This window comes from Opisthocomus hoazin, chromosome 4 (genome assembly GCF_030867145.1).
Source record: "Opisthocomus hoazin isolate bOpiHoa1 chromosome 4, bOpiHoa1.hap1, whole genome shotgun sequence".
Classification (NCBI taxonomy): domain Eukaryota; kingdom Metazoa; phylum Chordata; class Aves; order Opisthocomiformes; family Opisthocomidae; genus Opisthocomus; species Opisthocomus hoazin.
In genome coordinates this window covers 32,575,454-32,588,741 of record NC_134417.1, presented here as the reverse complement: position 1 = coordinate 32,588,741, position 13,288 = coordinate 32,575,454, and the positions used below count along the sequence as shown (strand labels likewise).

General features: G+C 40.5%; 1 protein-coding gene across 4 annotated transcripts in view; it reads left to right on the top strand.

Annotated features, from left to right (window-relative positions):
- The window catches only part of ADCY1 (adenylate cyclase 1), a 169,488-nt gene that overhangs the window by 101,603 nt on the left and 54,597 nt on the right, over positions 1 to 13,288 (top strand). For all 4 annotated transcript variants that reach the window (XM_075418540.1, XM_075418541.1, XM_075418539.1 and 1 more), the window contains 2 exons: positions 2,962 to 3,120; positions 4,584 to 4,725. In XM_075418540.1, the coding sequence (XP_075274655.1) occupies positions 2,962 to 3,120; positions 4,584 to 4,725 (301 nt within the window). The remainder of the gene's footprint in view (positions 1 to 2,961; positions 3,121 to 4,583; positions 4,726 to 13,288) is intronic.

The window sequence follows — 13,288 nt, the reverse complement described above, 5'->3', positions numbered from 1 at the left end:
GAGCTTCCCCCCCCCCTCCCCCCCCCCCCCCCCGATGCAGCGCAGGGCTGGAGCTGTTCTGCAGATGATCTAAATGACTTTGATGGGTTGTAGCAGCACATGAAATATTTGCAGCTAAGGAGAGAACTGAAATTTAAAGGCTTGGTAGGATACTTGAGCTGTCGGCATAGATGGTTATCTTCTTAGTCACCTCCATAAATTCTGCACGCCTCTAGTTTAAAAAGAAAATGTTTCTCGATTTCCATTTGTTCCTGGGCCTACTTTTGTGTTAACTTTTGGAAAACTTTTGAGTATATTATATCTGAATCTGGGAGAGAAGAAGTTATATTGAATAATTTATTTGAGAAACTTCTTTTCTTTTGCCTATTCATGGCTGGTTTGTGAAGTGCTGATACTTTTTCAGAAATGTATTTATAATTTAAAATGCATCATTAGACACTTTTGTGATATTTTAGTGCAGAAATGTTGATGTTTGGGAATAGGATTGAGGTACTGCTCTGGTTTTTTATAGTTGAAGTCTATTCTTGATATATTATTTAACGTTCCTCATTTATGATACATCAGTGGGGTATATGCATGGAAATTATCTGCAGAAAAGGCACACAGGTCTTCAAGTTAAATTCAAAAAGTTTAGCGAACCGTTCACAAGCTTTTTTTCCATTTAACAATGGTGAAAGCACCTCTGAAACACCCTGTAGTTTCTGTGGAAAATGTAGAAATACTTTCTTGTGTTAGATGTTTTATGAAGTGACTACTTCTGGAAATCTTTTTTTCAAAACTGAAGTGTTTTCAGATTCTGCTTTGTGAGTCATTGGTACCTTATGCAGTCCAGCTTACTTAACAAGGACTGTGATTAGCCAGGTTGTATTTCTCTGCTCATTTCTTTTAATTTCCTTTTTGTTACACTATTCAAATTTCTAAAAGCAGATGAAATCTCCCCCTGTTTTTCTAGCCATTGGTGACAGAGCAAAGTCAGAGGTCTGGAGTGGTCTTTATCGCTGTCTGAATTCACTGTCTTTCCACTTACATTTAGCCTGAGGTTTTATATACTGTTTTAAATGGAAAAGAAATATTAACATTGATTTGTGAAGAAACTCACACACTTGCAGGTTTGCCGTTGAAGATAATTGTGTGGGTAGGAGGTTTGGAAAGATGTTGGTGTTTATGAGCACTCTTCATCTGCTGTTCTTGCGCTCATTTATAGGTTTCATAATTTTTTTTTGTCCTGTACTCCTGTAACTGGGTAATTGAACCACTTAGAACATAGCAGAGTGGAGCCATTTCTTATCCATTTGAGTTCTCTGCTAGTACCTCTTTGTACCTCTTTTCTCGAAGAAACTGTAAGAGCATTGAAGTAGAAGTCTGTGCCCTTTCAGCCTCACCCTAGGAAGTGATGCGTAGCTGAGGATACCATAAAGGTAAAGGTGCAGCATAGCTCGATGTGATTAGTAGTACCTGCAACAGTTTCCTAGCAGTAGCATAGGGTGAAAATATCAGTTGAAAAAAGATCGTGAGCTATTAAAGAAATCACCCAAGAAGACTGACAGTCTGAGATACCTGGGGAAAAAAATGTTAATTTTTAACTGGGTAGGTTTTCATTCAAGTGGCATTTTAATTAAATGGGGAACTTAGAGAACATCACAAATCTGAACTATGACAACATGAATGAGAGTAACTTTTTTAAAATTATTTTTAACCCTCTGTGCTGCACAGAGAGGAAGTGTTGGGGTCCATATTATGCTTTTTTCCCTGATTATTTTATATTATGTTAATTGCAAATTAAATGTTTTACACTATGACCTTGAGATCAAGCCACTGCAAACAAAAGGAGTAAGGAAAAGAAAGTATTATTTTGATATTACAGATGGAGGGCTGAAAGAGGATAAAATTACTTTGAGTCACAATGATCTATGGTAAAAGAGGAGAGAAATTAAATGCAAGTCTTGAGTGACTCAAGTTAGTAGTTTACTCACAAGACCAATCTTTTCCTTAGTGTTTTGTCTTAAACTCTTTGGTGATGAAATTCAGTTAGCCCATATAGGATCAAGCATGACCTTTATGTGAGGGAAGTGGGGCAGGGGGTAAAAAAGAATTAGGGAGAGAAAAACCCACCAACCAGTAAACCCAAGGCTAGGAGGAGCAATATTAACAGAGATTTTTGATAAAAAGGAGCAGCCAGGTAGCCGATTTTAATACTGGGTTGAAAGCAGTCTGCAGTAATGGTAGAACTGAAACACGTTTGCTTACTTACATGTCAGGTTAAAATTAAGCCTAATATTGTTTCAGAAATACTCTTTTCATACAAACAATCACATTGTGGTGGCTTTTCATCCTGCTGGAATAAATATGCATTGGGAAAAAGGAGCATTTGTGGCAAAAAAGTAAATATGTGGGAGATGCAAGACAAGCAGGAAGGTGCACGAGTGAAGCTGGCTGTTTCTGAGTTATTTGAAGTACACCCAGGAATTTCTTTGTCTGCCAGTAAAATATCTAAGTTTCTGCAGGAGTGTGATAGCAAGTACTGCAAAAGTGGCAAATAAACCCTAAAAGTTATAGTCTTAGGGAACATTTGTGACAAAGTCACTTGCTGCACTTGCTTTATTGTCCCTTTTTTTCCTTTTTTTTTATTTTATTAAATGTAACAAAGCATAACATTTTCTGTGTGTTCTTGAAACCTGAAAAATCAAATTTTAATGTATTAAGAGCAAGAATTTTAGAAATACTGAGATTTTGGTTCAACAGTAATGGAAATATGACCAAGAAGATTCTTTGAAATTACAATCAGAGTTTTGAAACTAGTGAAGGAAAAGAACCATACCTGAGTACATCATTTGAGATTTTTAAAAGAGCCTGTCTATTCAGTCTTGTATATAGATGTTAACCCTGGGGGAAGGAGAGAAAAAAAAACCCAAGAGCAATGTCATTGTCTAAAGACTGGTATTCTGATTCTGTCTGTTCCAGGTCTGTTGCCGAGGCCACAGAGGTTGATCTCAACATGAGAGTTGGACTGCATACAGGCAGGGTGCTTTGTGGGGTGCTGGGTCTCCGAAAATGGCAGTATGATGTCTGGTCAAACGACGTGACTTTAGCCAATGTGATGGAAGCTGGAGGACTGCCTGGGTAAGTGTGAGAGAGAACCAGAGAAAAAGAAACAGAGACCTGTGTGGGTGATGAATTTATTTCATTCTTTGAGGCTTTTGCAATGTAAATGTAATACAGCATAATTGCTATCAGTAAGAAGGGTTGTGTTCTGTAAGGGCAATCAATGTATTACATGAGTTATCCCATGGAATTCTCCAAGGGATCTTGATAGTTGTGGTAGTAACAGGTTAGATAAGAAGCAAAACATTTCCAAATGAAATCTTTAGTAGTATCTGCCAAGTATAAAGAGTAGGAATGAGGCAGTGCTAGGAGTGTAGGAATGCAGGACTTTCACCATTTCATGTTATAAAAGTAAAACCCTGTAGTTATTCCAGGTAATTTTTACCCTTGCACTTCTATATATGGGGGATGTGTGCCTTGTACATTGCAAGATTTCCAACACTAGTAGTGGGCTATAGAAAAAAGATACCTGTTGATGCACTCAGATATTGGTGGGGTGTGTGCCAGTCGTACGGCTGTACATAAACCTGCGTCCAGCCCATGGGGCACGTCCTTGGATTTGAAGTACTCCTTGGGCAGCCTTGTACCCAATTTCAGTGCACTTGGTGCGCTTTTGCAAGGGTGTGTGGGTGTGCTTCTGCGTGCGACTCGCATTTGGACTGGGACCCACCATCCTCTGCTGGATGTTTACAAGATCAGGATGTGCTGAGCAGGGGGACAGTGGAATTTTTGTGGTGAAGGTGAGTGAATTTCTGATTTTTACATATGTCCGCCTTAGACAATTTTGGCAAGTGTATTTTGTATGTTCCTTACCTTAAGGCTTACCAGAGAAAAAAAAATCTGAACGCATATTTAATTGAGCAGTAATAGCTTTTCAGATCTCCTCTTTGAAGACACTTCAAATATAAGGGGTCTTTCGAGAGAAAATGTGAAGACAGTTTGCGGGGTAGGAAAACTCACAAATAGTGTCAAAGATGGCTGTGCTGCCAAAATAAAGTGAATTAGAAAGCTGCCTGCAAAACAGTGAGTAAATGAGACAAGTCAGAGACTTTAAGGGGAGCAGGAAAAGAAGTTTCTCCTTTTACGTGCAGGAGAGATTCGGAATGTGAAGTCGCAAGTTTCAAACAGCAGGGTATTTTTCCAAGCAGGCAATGAGGTGAACACTTAAGAAAGCCACACAAGGTGGAAGGTGATGTTGCAGACTTCCACTTTCTACAGATCAACAAATCTGCCAGTGTTTGGACAGTCAACAGCTATCTTTCTGTTCACTCTGCTCAAGTTTAGAAAAATGCATGTCGTATAAATATTTCTGTGTTCTATTTGGCTGAAAAGACAAAAATAAAACAGGTTTTGTACAACAAGAATGGAGTTTTGCACGTAATTTGGCCTCTTTATGGTCTTCTGTATAGGAGTGTATTTCAGTAGCCACCAGCTCATAATGTATTTTTCCTTTAACAACAATATCCACTTCTTCTCTCCAGGAAAGTTCACATTACAAAGACCACCTTAGAGTGCCTAAATGGGGACTACGAGGTAGAACCGGGACATGGTCATGAAAGGAATAGTTTCTTGAAGAAGCATAATATTGAAACGTATTTTATTGTGCCATCCCATCGTAGGAAGGTAAGCTCCACAAATTCGAGCTTATTCTCTGATATGTTTTTGTCATTTAGCAACTGCTCTGTGATATTCTGAAAGCAGAGGCAATACTGGTATTTCTTATTTCTAAACGCTCTTCAAACACTCTTGAAATGAGATCTTTTGGTTTTGACTGAGGCAGGAATGCTAAAAAAGCTAACCTCAAACATTTACATAGAGAAGATGATCAGTTTACTCTGAAGTTTAAAAATCAGTTTTTCCCTTTACCCCCTTCCCCCCCCCCCAAAAAAAAAAACACCTGTTTTTTTATTCAGATTCTGTAATCATTCTATCAGGAATTATGTTATGTTACTTGAAAATTTAATTCACTCTTCCCTTCCTCCTCCCTTCAGAAGGGTGTTTCAGAATATTGACACTCACAGCTTGGCTATTTTTTTTCTAGTTTTCTTCTTCACTCTGTCATTCCCATGTTCCCACGCCATTTCACTTGTGCTCTCCTAACCCTTTCTACAAGCACTTGCGGTACTGGTGACTCCTTTACTGGGCACAGGGGAGTCCCCAGTGAGTAGAGACAGAAAAAGTAGTATTTACAGACATGTCATGCCCACAGCAGAGAAGTTAGTGAAATAATTCAGCAGCGATTGAACTAACATCCGCTGGAAGTCTGGAGAAGCTGCCATGTTGCCAAGCTGTACAACACAAGCCCATTTATCCAGGTCAAGGGAAGAGGCTGCAGTCAACCATCCTCCTTTCCAGTGGATGTACCACTGTACTGCAGTGGTATTTGTGCTGAAGCTGAGTGAATTTCCTAAGATTATTGCAACAACTAATACATTCTCTCTCCAAAACATGCATGTTTATTTCTCCTGCTACGTTGAGCTGCTCATGACAAAATCAGTGCTCTCCTTGCTTGCTCTGCCACCTCAGACTCCCAGAATGATCTTGGTCATCCCGTTCTTATCTTAGCTGCCCTTCCCTCCAAATTTTCTTGAGCTCCCCTCTTCCTTCAGCTCCTTCCTATTGTCAGACCCCTGGAGATGTACTGGGGAAAGAGGAGCAAGTCAGTGGTGGTTTTGAGGGACAATACCGTTTTCTGCTGTTTTCTTCTTTTTGGTGGAGAACAGAAAATTGAAAGTATGGAAAGAATAAGGTAAGAGAAGATTTCTAGCTCATTTGAGCAGGAATTTCAGTTCTTAGATGTTGCTCAGGATTTAGCCACCATGATGGAGATGGATGTGACTCCTCCTTCTAACCAGGTTTTCAGGATAAGGAGAACAGAGGCCCAGCAGTGTGATGGTAACATCTTGAGTCTCAGCAGTGAAGATGGCTACAGCAGTTTTCCAACATTTATAGTCACACCTTGCTTCCTCGACCAGTTACTGAGTTTAGGGCACCCTTTTGTTCTACTACAGAATGTTTTGTGACCTCAGCAGTGGTCTTAAAAGTCCATAATCATCGTTTAAACACGTTCAGTTTGTTCCAACCTTTTCCACATCAAATAAGGCTTATCTTAGGATTTATCTGCCATAATGTGATTACAGGCCAAGAGGAAACACATTGCTCTTTATCTCAGCCAGACAACTCTGGACACAGACTTTTGCATCCTTCTCTGCTAAGACTCTGCCCAAACAAGTTTCATTCAGGGATTTGACCTTTAGAGGGAAAATTATAGTATCCAATTCTAAAAGTAAGTATGAAAACAATACAGATGAGGTTTTAAAGTGATGTCAAAGCTTCATGCTTGAGGGTGTTCACCAACAGGCGTTTGACGAAAATGTAACCAGGCTAAAATAAGTCATCTCGAATTTCATGCCTGCAGTCAGTTTCTTGGTCTGAATTTGATGACTCAGGGAGTTTTTATGGAAATGATGGGAGTCCAGTCACCAGAGGAATTTGATTCTGTGAGTGAAAGAAAACTCCTGTTTTTTTATCCCAGAAAGGCTACTGCAATGGTGGTTTTTTATACACTTCTTCTAAAGCCTCTGGTTATTAGAGAGATGGAATGTTCTCATCCACTGTGAAAATCATGCACTCTCCTATTTTGTTTTTCTGCTGGTATATGTGATTAGATCCGGTTTTAGGTAGGATGAAAGAAAACAGATGGAAAACCAGAGGGCTAGATTCTGTTTTGGCAGTCAGCGAAAGATTTTTCTGGTGGCTTTCTTGAAGCCAGAATTAGTTCCTAAATTAATCAATCCCACTAAAGAAGAAAATGTAAGGGAAGGTTTAATTAAGGTAGGTGTGTTGCTTATTGCTGCTACATTTTTTTGTCTTGGTTTTCTGTTGGTTTCACTCCTACAGCATTGTGTATAATTTCATTTCCTATGTTATTATGTATCAGGTTTCATTTCATACTGAGAAGAGAAATAGCTGAATTTCAGGAAACTGTTAAAAGGTTGGTGCACAGAGACAAGTAGAGAGAAAAGGGGATAAATATGGCTATTACGTATAGCAACTATGTTGTATCAACTCCGTTGCATAAACCAGTGATGGAGGAAGCGAAGCCTGACACTCGCGTATTAAAGCAAACCAGGTCAACGTATGTTTGATGTGCAAGGTTGAGAGCCTGCCGCTGTATTAGCACACATTTCTTCATCTTTGCAAGATTTCTGAGAAACAACTGATTGGTTTGTCGTCAGCAACATAAACCAAATGCCATCCCACCCATGGGTGTCACTGACGGCTTTGTGGAAGTGGCAGATGCTGCAGTAGAGCTTGGCTATCGACGTTAGCTCTCCAGTATGCATCGATGGCGTGGCAGCCAAACTGGCAGAAAGAAACACTTTGTGAATTTTACTGATACTGACTGGCTACTCCACTGGGCTCACAGATCAGTCAACATGTCACTTTGCTGTTGGTCACAGTACACCACAGCTGTCCCCAGCCTTCCTATATTTGCATACTGATCATTGGACCAAGAGCTGCACAGCAGTGTCTACCTTCAAAATGAGCACCTGCTGTACCCTCCTACCCTGGTTCAGTCATTGACCCTTCAGAGACATAGAAACAGAGGGCTACCTCCAAAAGGCAGGCAAGAGGGAGTTCCTTTAGGTGAATTCAGGTATCTGCTGGTTTAATAATGTATTCCTTCCTCCAGAGCCTCAGTAGCTGAAATGTAGACACATTTTTTGTTCTTTATGCATCATCTCTGACATTAATATGGACTGACTTTAGCAGGTATGATGCCAAGAGGAATGAAAATTAATGTTATGAGCAACAGATGGCCAAGTATCTGTTGAATTTGAAAGGTAAATAGGCCCACTTAGGTTTTTTAAAATTTGTATTTATTTTTTTAGAAGACATATATCTTGCATTCTTCTGTATTTGGTCTGACAGGAAGATCTTTCATCACAAATATCCCTCAAGCCAAGAATGAGAATAACAGTATAAGACAAGTCATTGATCTATCAGTTACATTTTAAATGTGAACAAATTATAAAATATTCCCAGTTTTTTTAATCTTCTATCGCATCAGCTGCCAACCGCAATTTTGTGATCTGATCTGACTGCTGGTTTGGTGTATAAGCTAATATGTGTGGGAGCACTGCTTAGTGGCCACTGAGGGAATACTTTTGGTTTTGTTACAGTTTTTATTTTGGTAGAGATTATATTACTCTATTATTATTATTATTATTGTCATCATCATCAAGCAATAATTATGCATGTTTGACTGGATAACATTGGACTTCTAAACAGACTTAAATATTTCATCTGAATTCCAAAAGCATACAGAAATTTTTTGAATTAATTGTTTTCTAGCCATCATAGTTAAAAACTTATGCAAATATGCTTTTTAAAAATAATACAAAATGTTATAATGCCTTAAATAAGTTTCTAGTTCTGAAAATGCCAGCACATTTGTTTTAAGTAAAGTTTAACTATGTCTTCATGATTTTATATGGGTACTAAAACTTACAGTGATGTCACCAAAATATTTCACTGAGACAAGATTTTAAAAGTTTGAATAATGTAACCAGCCACATGTCTGACCACATACATGAATGTCTTGGACTTTTGTAACAGGTGTGATCTAGTTAGAAAAACATATCTCTTTCTGATATGTTAAATATTCGAAAGATCTCTGTGCTTCAGACACATGGACATTCTCTTAGTTTCAAAATGTCCTAGCTTTCTGAACGGTTGTAAATATTACTGTATGTGTATGTTATTTCGGGGGGGGGGGGGGGGGCGCAGAAATCTAGGCAAGATCTGTTAACCTCAGAGCCCCTTACAAGAACTTTATAACTCTTCTTAGACCCAGCTAAATAATTTTTTCCATTAATGATTCTTTGGTAATCTACCTGACTAATCCTGTTCCGACTTTCGAACAGTGTGCTTAAAATTTAATTTAAATTTTTTTAATAGAGTGGATCTGGCTTTCATCAGAATTCTTTGTTCTTTCATTGTCAGCACTGACGTTAGTCAAAGTATCTTTGCCTCAGTTTTACGGCTGGCGTAGCTGGCTCCCAGGACCAGAGCGAAGGTACGGAGCTTAGCGGGACGGTCTGCTTGACTGCTACGGTCGCTCTAGAAAGTACGATTCTCCTGCAGTGTAATACCTCCTAAGGTTTGTCCACAGCCTCAGCGATAGCCGGGTGGTCTTGGACTTGGGATGGCTTCTTTGTTGCAGCAATTCACTCTCTGATGGCACCTCTCTAGTTTTGAGAACACCCATTAATTTCACCAGCTGAGAAAACAGCCCAGCACAGATGATTCCTAAGGCACTTTTACAGGTAGCCAAGCAATGGGTAGAAGTGAAGAAGTTTTTGTGAAGGGAAAGATTTCTCAGAATGTGTTAGTTTTTGCATTTACAGGAGTGGGCCTGTCATCACTGTTACCCATTGCCAGCGTAAGGGAACCTGCTTCTCGAAGCAGCTTTGCTGGCTCCAGAGCTAAGGCAAAGGCAAACAATGCTGTAGAGCACGAACAGGAAGCAATAGAGCTGTATCCAGGAAAGAGGGTAATAAAAATTATAAAAATCAGTGGGAAACTCTATAGATGCAACTTATATATTCAGAAGTGTCTTGTGGATTTTACAGCACACCTCAAATATAATCAATAATTAGCTTCCAATAGGTTGCTGATCACCATCTGCAAAACTTCTGCTAATGTGCTAGTGAGCTATTCACCAACTGTGTATTCAAAAAGATTAATTATCTTTTATTTGTGGCAATGTAAATCACGTGGTATCTGCAGCTGCTATTTAAACAGCACACAGTGATGGACATTCATGGAAAGTGAGTGCCACATCTGTTCACCCTTTGGAAAGTTTCTCCGAAAAGGCTGACATTTCTCTTTCCTACCTTGCCATGTACATACGAAGCCATGCCAGGCAGTCTCAGAAAATGCTTTCTGTAGCTTGGACAGCCCTACTCTATTATTTGAAGTCTCTGAGTAGTGCTGTGACCATCCTGAGCATCCCGAGTGAAAGGGTCTGACTTTTTTTTCCGAATCCTCCTGTAGTTATCCAGCTGGAAGGAAGTGGACGCTGGTTAGAGGTACGGTGCTCTGTCTCCTGCCTGGTTTGCTGTGGTGAATCGTGCCCTAAATGTGCCAACACAGGCAGCTAAAATTTCTGTTTTAGTTTTGTCCAAAAAATAATAGCCAAACCAAAATACCAGCAGTCTATTTGAGAAGTTTAAGCAATAGGTGAGGAAGAGAAGAGCACTTTTGTCAGTCTTATGATTTCAGGAAGACTCAGGTGAAAGCTGGAAGGTTCAAGAATCCTCTCAATAAGCGAACACAGCTCAGGAGCATCCTTTGGAAAATACTGCTTAAAATGTAAAAACTTTTGCAAATGTCAGAGAAATCTAGAGCAATTACCTACACTGCACACCTGTGGCATAATTTATTGTGAACTGCAGATGGATTCAACAGCTCAAAAGGCTGATCAGCTAATTTCTTTGCCTCATGATCTAATAGGCAGAAATTCAGCAGCCTGAGATTTGTTCTAGCTTGCGTGACAACAGCTGCAAGAGAAGTGGCAAAGGCTGTCACATCACTTTCCTACGTTGTTGTTTCATCCAGCGTAAACAGATGTGATTTTAAACTTCCTGCATTGCAGCCCTGTCACCAAGGAGCAACAGGAAAATAAACAAATTTCTATTGCTCTGCAGCTTGAAAAGACAGTATTTTTTGCCTTAGTGTAACATTCTCCTTTACTGTTAATCAGCATAGCTTTGTTGCGTGAAGCAGATGATCTGCCTCCTATGTTAAAATAAATTACTAGACGCTGTATCTTTCTACCACCAGCGAAAGGGTTTTATCTGCTTATGTCTTTACTGTGGCCGATTTCACTTTTTTTCCCCAAGTGTGAAATGAAATTTATGCAATATAGCACAGAGAAAACAACGTAGATTCATGATTGCTTTTTTTGCTTTGCTTAGATGAAATACGTGGTAACTACATGTGCTTGGCTTTGGACTTTATTGGTGAATCACTTTTATCTGTGCATCGTTGTTAGCGATTGGCGTGTTTCACAAGTGGAACTGCACATATACAGTCTGGAGATGCTTTCTATCAGGTCTTAATAATACTTTAACTTTTTTAAGTGAAGCAATCTGATGTATGTAGTCCATTTATTACTAGGATTTTTTATATCAGGTTGTTGGATTTTGTCTGGCATGATTAAAAGATGTCATCTTGGCATCATCATGTGAACAATAACAAAAGAAGATGGCAGCTACAGAAGGAAAAAAAGTAAACTGAGTGAAACGACAGGTCTGAAATTACTGCACTTAATTCTTTTGAATTTATTATTTCCATTCAAATTGAATTTCCATCTGTACTTGTAGGAAATTCCCTTCTCTGCAAAGTTAATTTGATTTAATCACTCTGATTAGGTCTATGTGAATGTGCCACGCTGTTCACAGATTCTCTTTTTTTTTTCCAAACATGTAAAATTTGTTTTCCACAGAGCACTTGTGGCCCAGTAAATCCATCCATATGGCTAGCAACTCCTTAGGATTTTTTTGCATCTGATTCTTCTAAAAATATCCAGTCCACTTTGTCTCAAGAAGGTTTTCCTGGTCATTGTGAGCTGTCAGCTTTCTGGACTAATTCGTTCTGAGGATATTTTGACTTAAGTGACCGCTGAAGTGCTTCCCAGCCCTTGTGGAGTGCTAGAGGACTGGCTCCTAAACCCTAAGTAGTAGCAGAAGAAGAGACCTTTACAGTTAATGCAGGGTATGTGAAAACTTTTCTGACTACTCAGACAGCCTCTGTCCTTTGCTAGCGCACAGCAAATGAGAATGTATTTGACACAATTGTTCTAATTTAAATGCCCCAAGTTAGGCATTTGAGTCCATAGCTGCACACACACGGGTGATTTCTGCTTTCATATTGATAACCATCTGCAGCTACTGCGTGCCTAGGAGAGGCCAGGGTGGTCTTTGCTCTCAGTGGGTGACGGCTCCTACCAAGGAAGTTAACCAGCAATCTGAATACACAACTTGGGCATTTCAGGTTTTAACACCCCAAATATACCTTAGCAGATCTGATTTAACAGGTAGACACACAGCCTTTTGATGGAAGCTCTAGCTTTGTGCCTGGACAGGGGCTGATCCATGCCTGAGACTTTGCATCGCACACGTTGTTGGAATATACGCACCCCGACACTGGAAGTAGACTGCTTGTGTTCCCACCCAGCAAACACAGACAGGGGAGTGATGCTTGTGGTGCAGAGTGTTTTACTCTGCATCTTCAGGATCGGTTCCGTAGCTGCTGTGAAGCTGCTGGTGCATCATCGACAGTGTGACAGCCCACAGCTCGGGCTGTCAGTGATGGTGGAATTAGTTAGGTGCTCTGACATCGTGCACCTTTCTTCTTTTACTTTCTGCAGATATGTGGAATCTGTAGAAGGGAGAAACCTAGGACGCTGGTAGAAGATTTTCTCTGTTAATGATCTCCTAGAAATTGTTTTAGCCTTCACAGCTGCTAAAAACTTTTTCGATGTCTGTCGAGAAAGTGGCCACACCGTTCTAAATGTTAGGAGTTTCCCTTATAGAATCTGCATTATTTACCAGAAAAAATCGCTAATATACTTTCCTGATGGACAACTGAGGTGTGATAAGCAGAATGTATCGTAAAGGCAGTAGAATAAGATGGAAAAGCAAATGTCTGGTGATTTTAACTGTAAGAAGGAAAAAAACAAGATTTGGTCACCTATCTCAGGACAAAATGGCTTGCAGATAGTAATGGAACAAACACTGCTACTCCATTTCGGCGAAGCTACTGAAGGTGAAGGGTTCTGGAGCAGAGGCTCGCGCCGAGGGACCCTTTCTCCGGTGGCAAAACCGCAGCGGCGAGGCGGCAAAAAGCGCCGAGAGAGAGAGAGGAGACCCCAGGCCCCCCCCCCCAGCGGGAAAGCGGGAGGTGCCAACGAGCGGCAGCTCTGACTCAGCGGGGGCGGAGTCGAGTGTGACAGCGGCCAAACCCCCTCAGGGATAAGACCAGTCCCCAGGGAGCGCGGGCGAGCAGGAGTGCGGGCGACCAGAGGCGGCGCAGCAGCCCGGGAGCGGCGCAGCAGTTTGCGCGGCAGTTCGCGCGGGGAAGGCGACTGGCAGGGTACATCCGCCCCTTCTGGCAA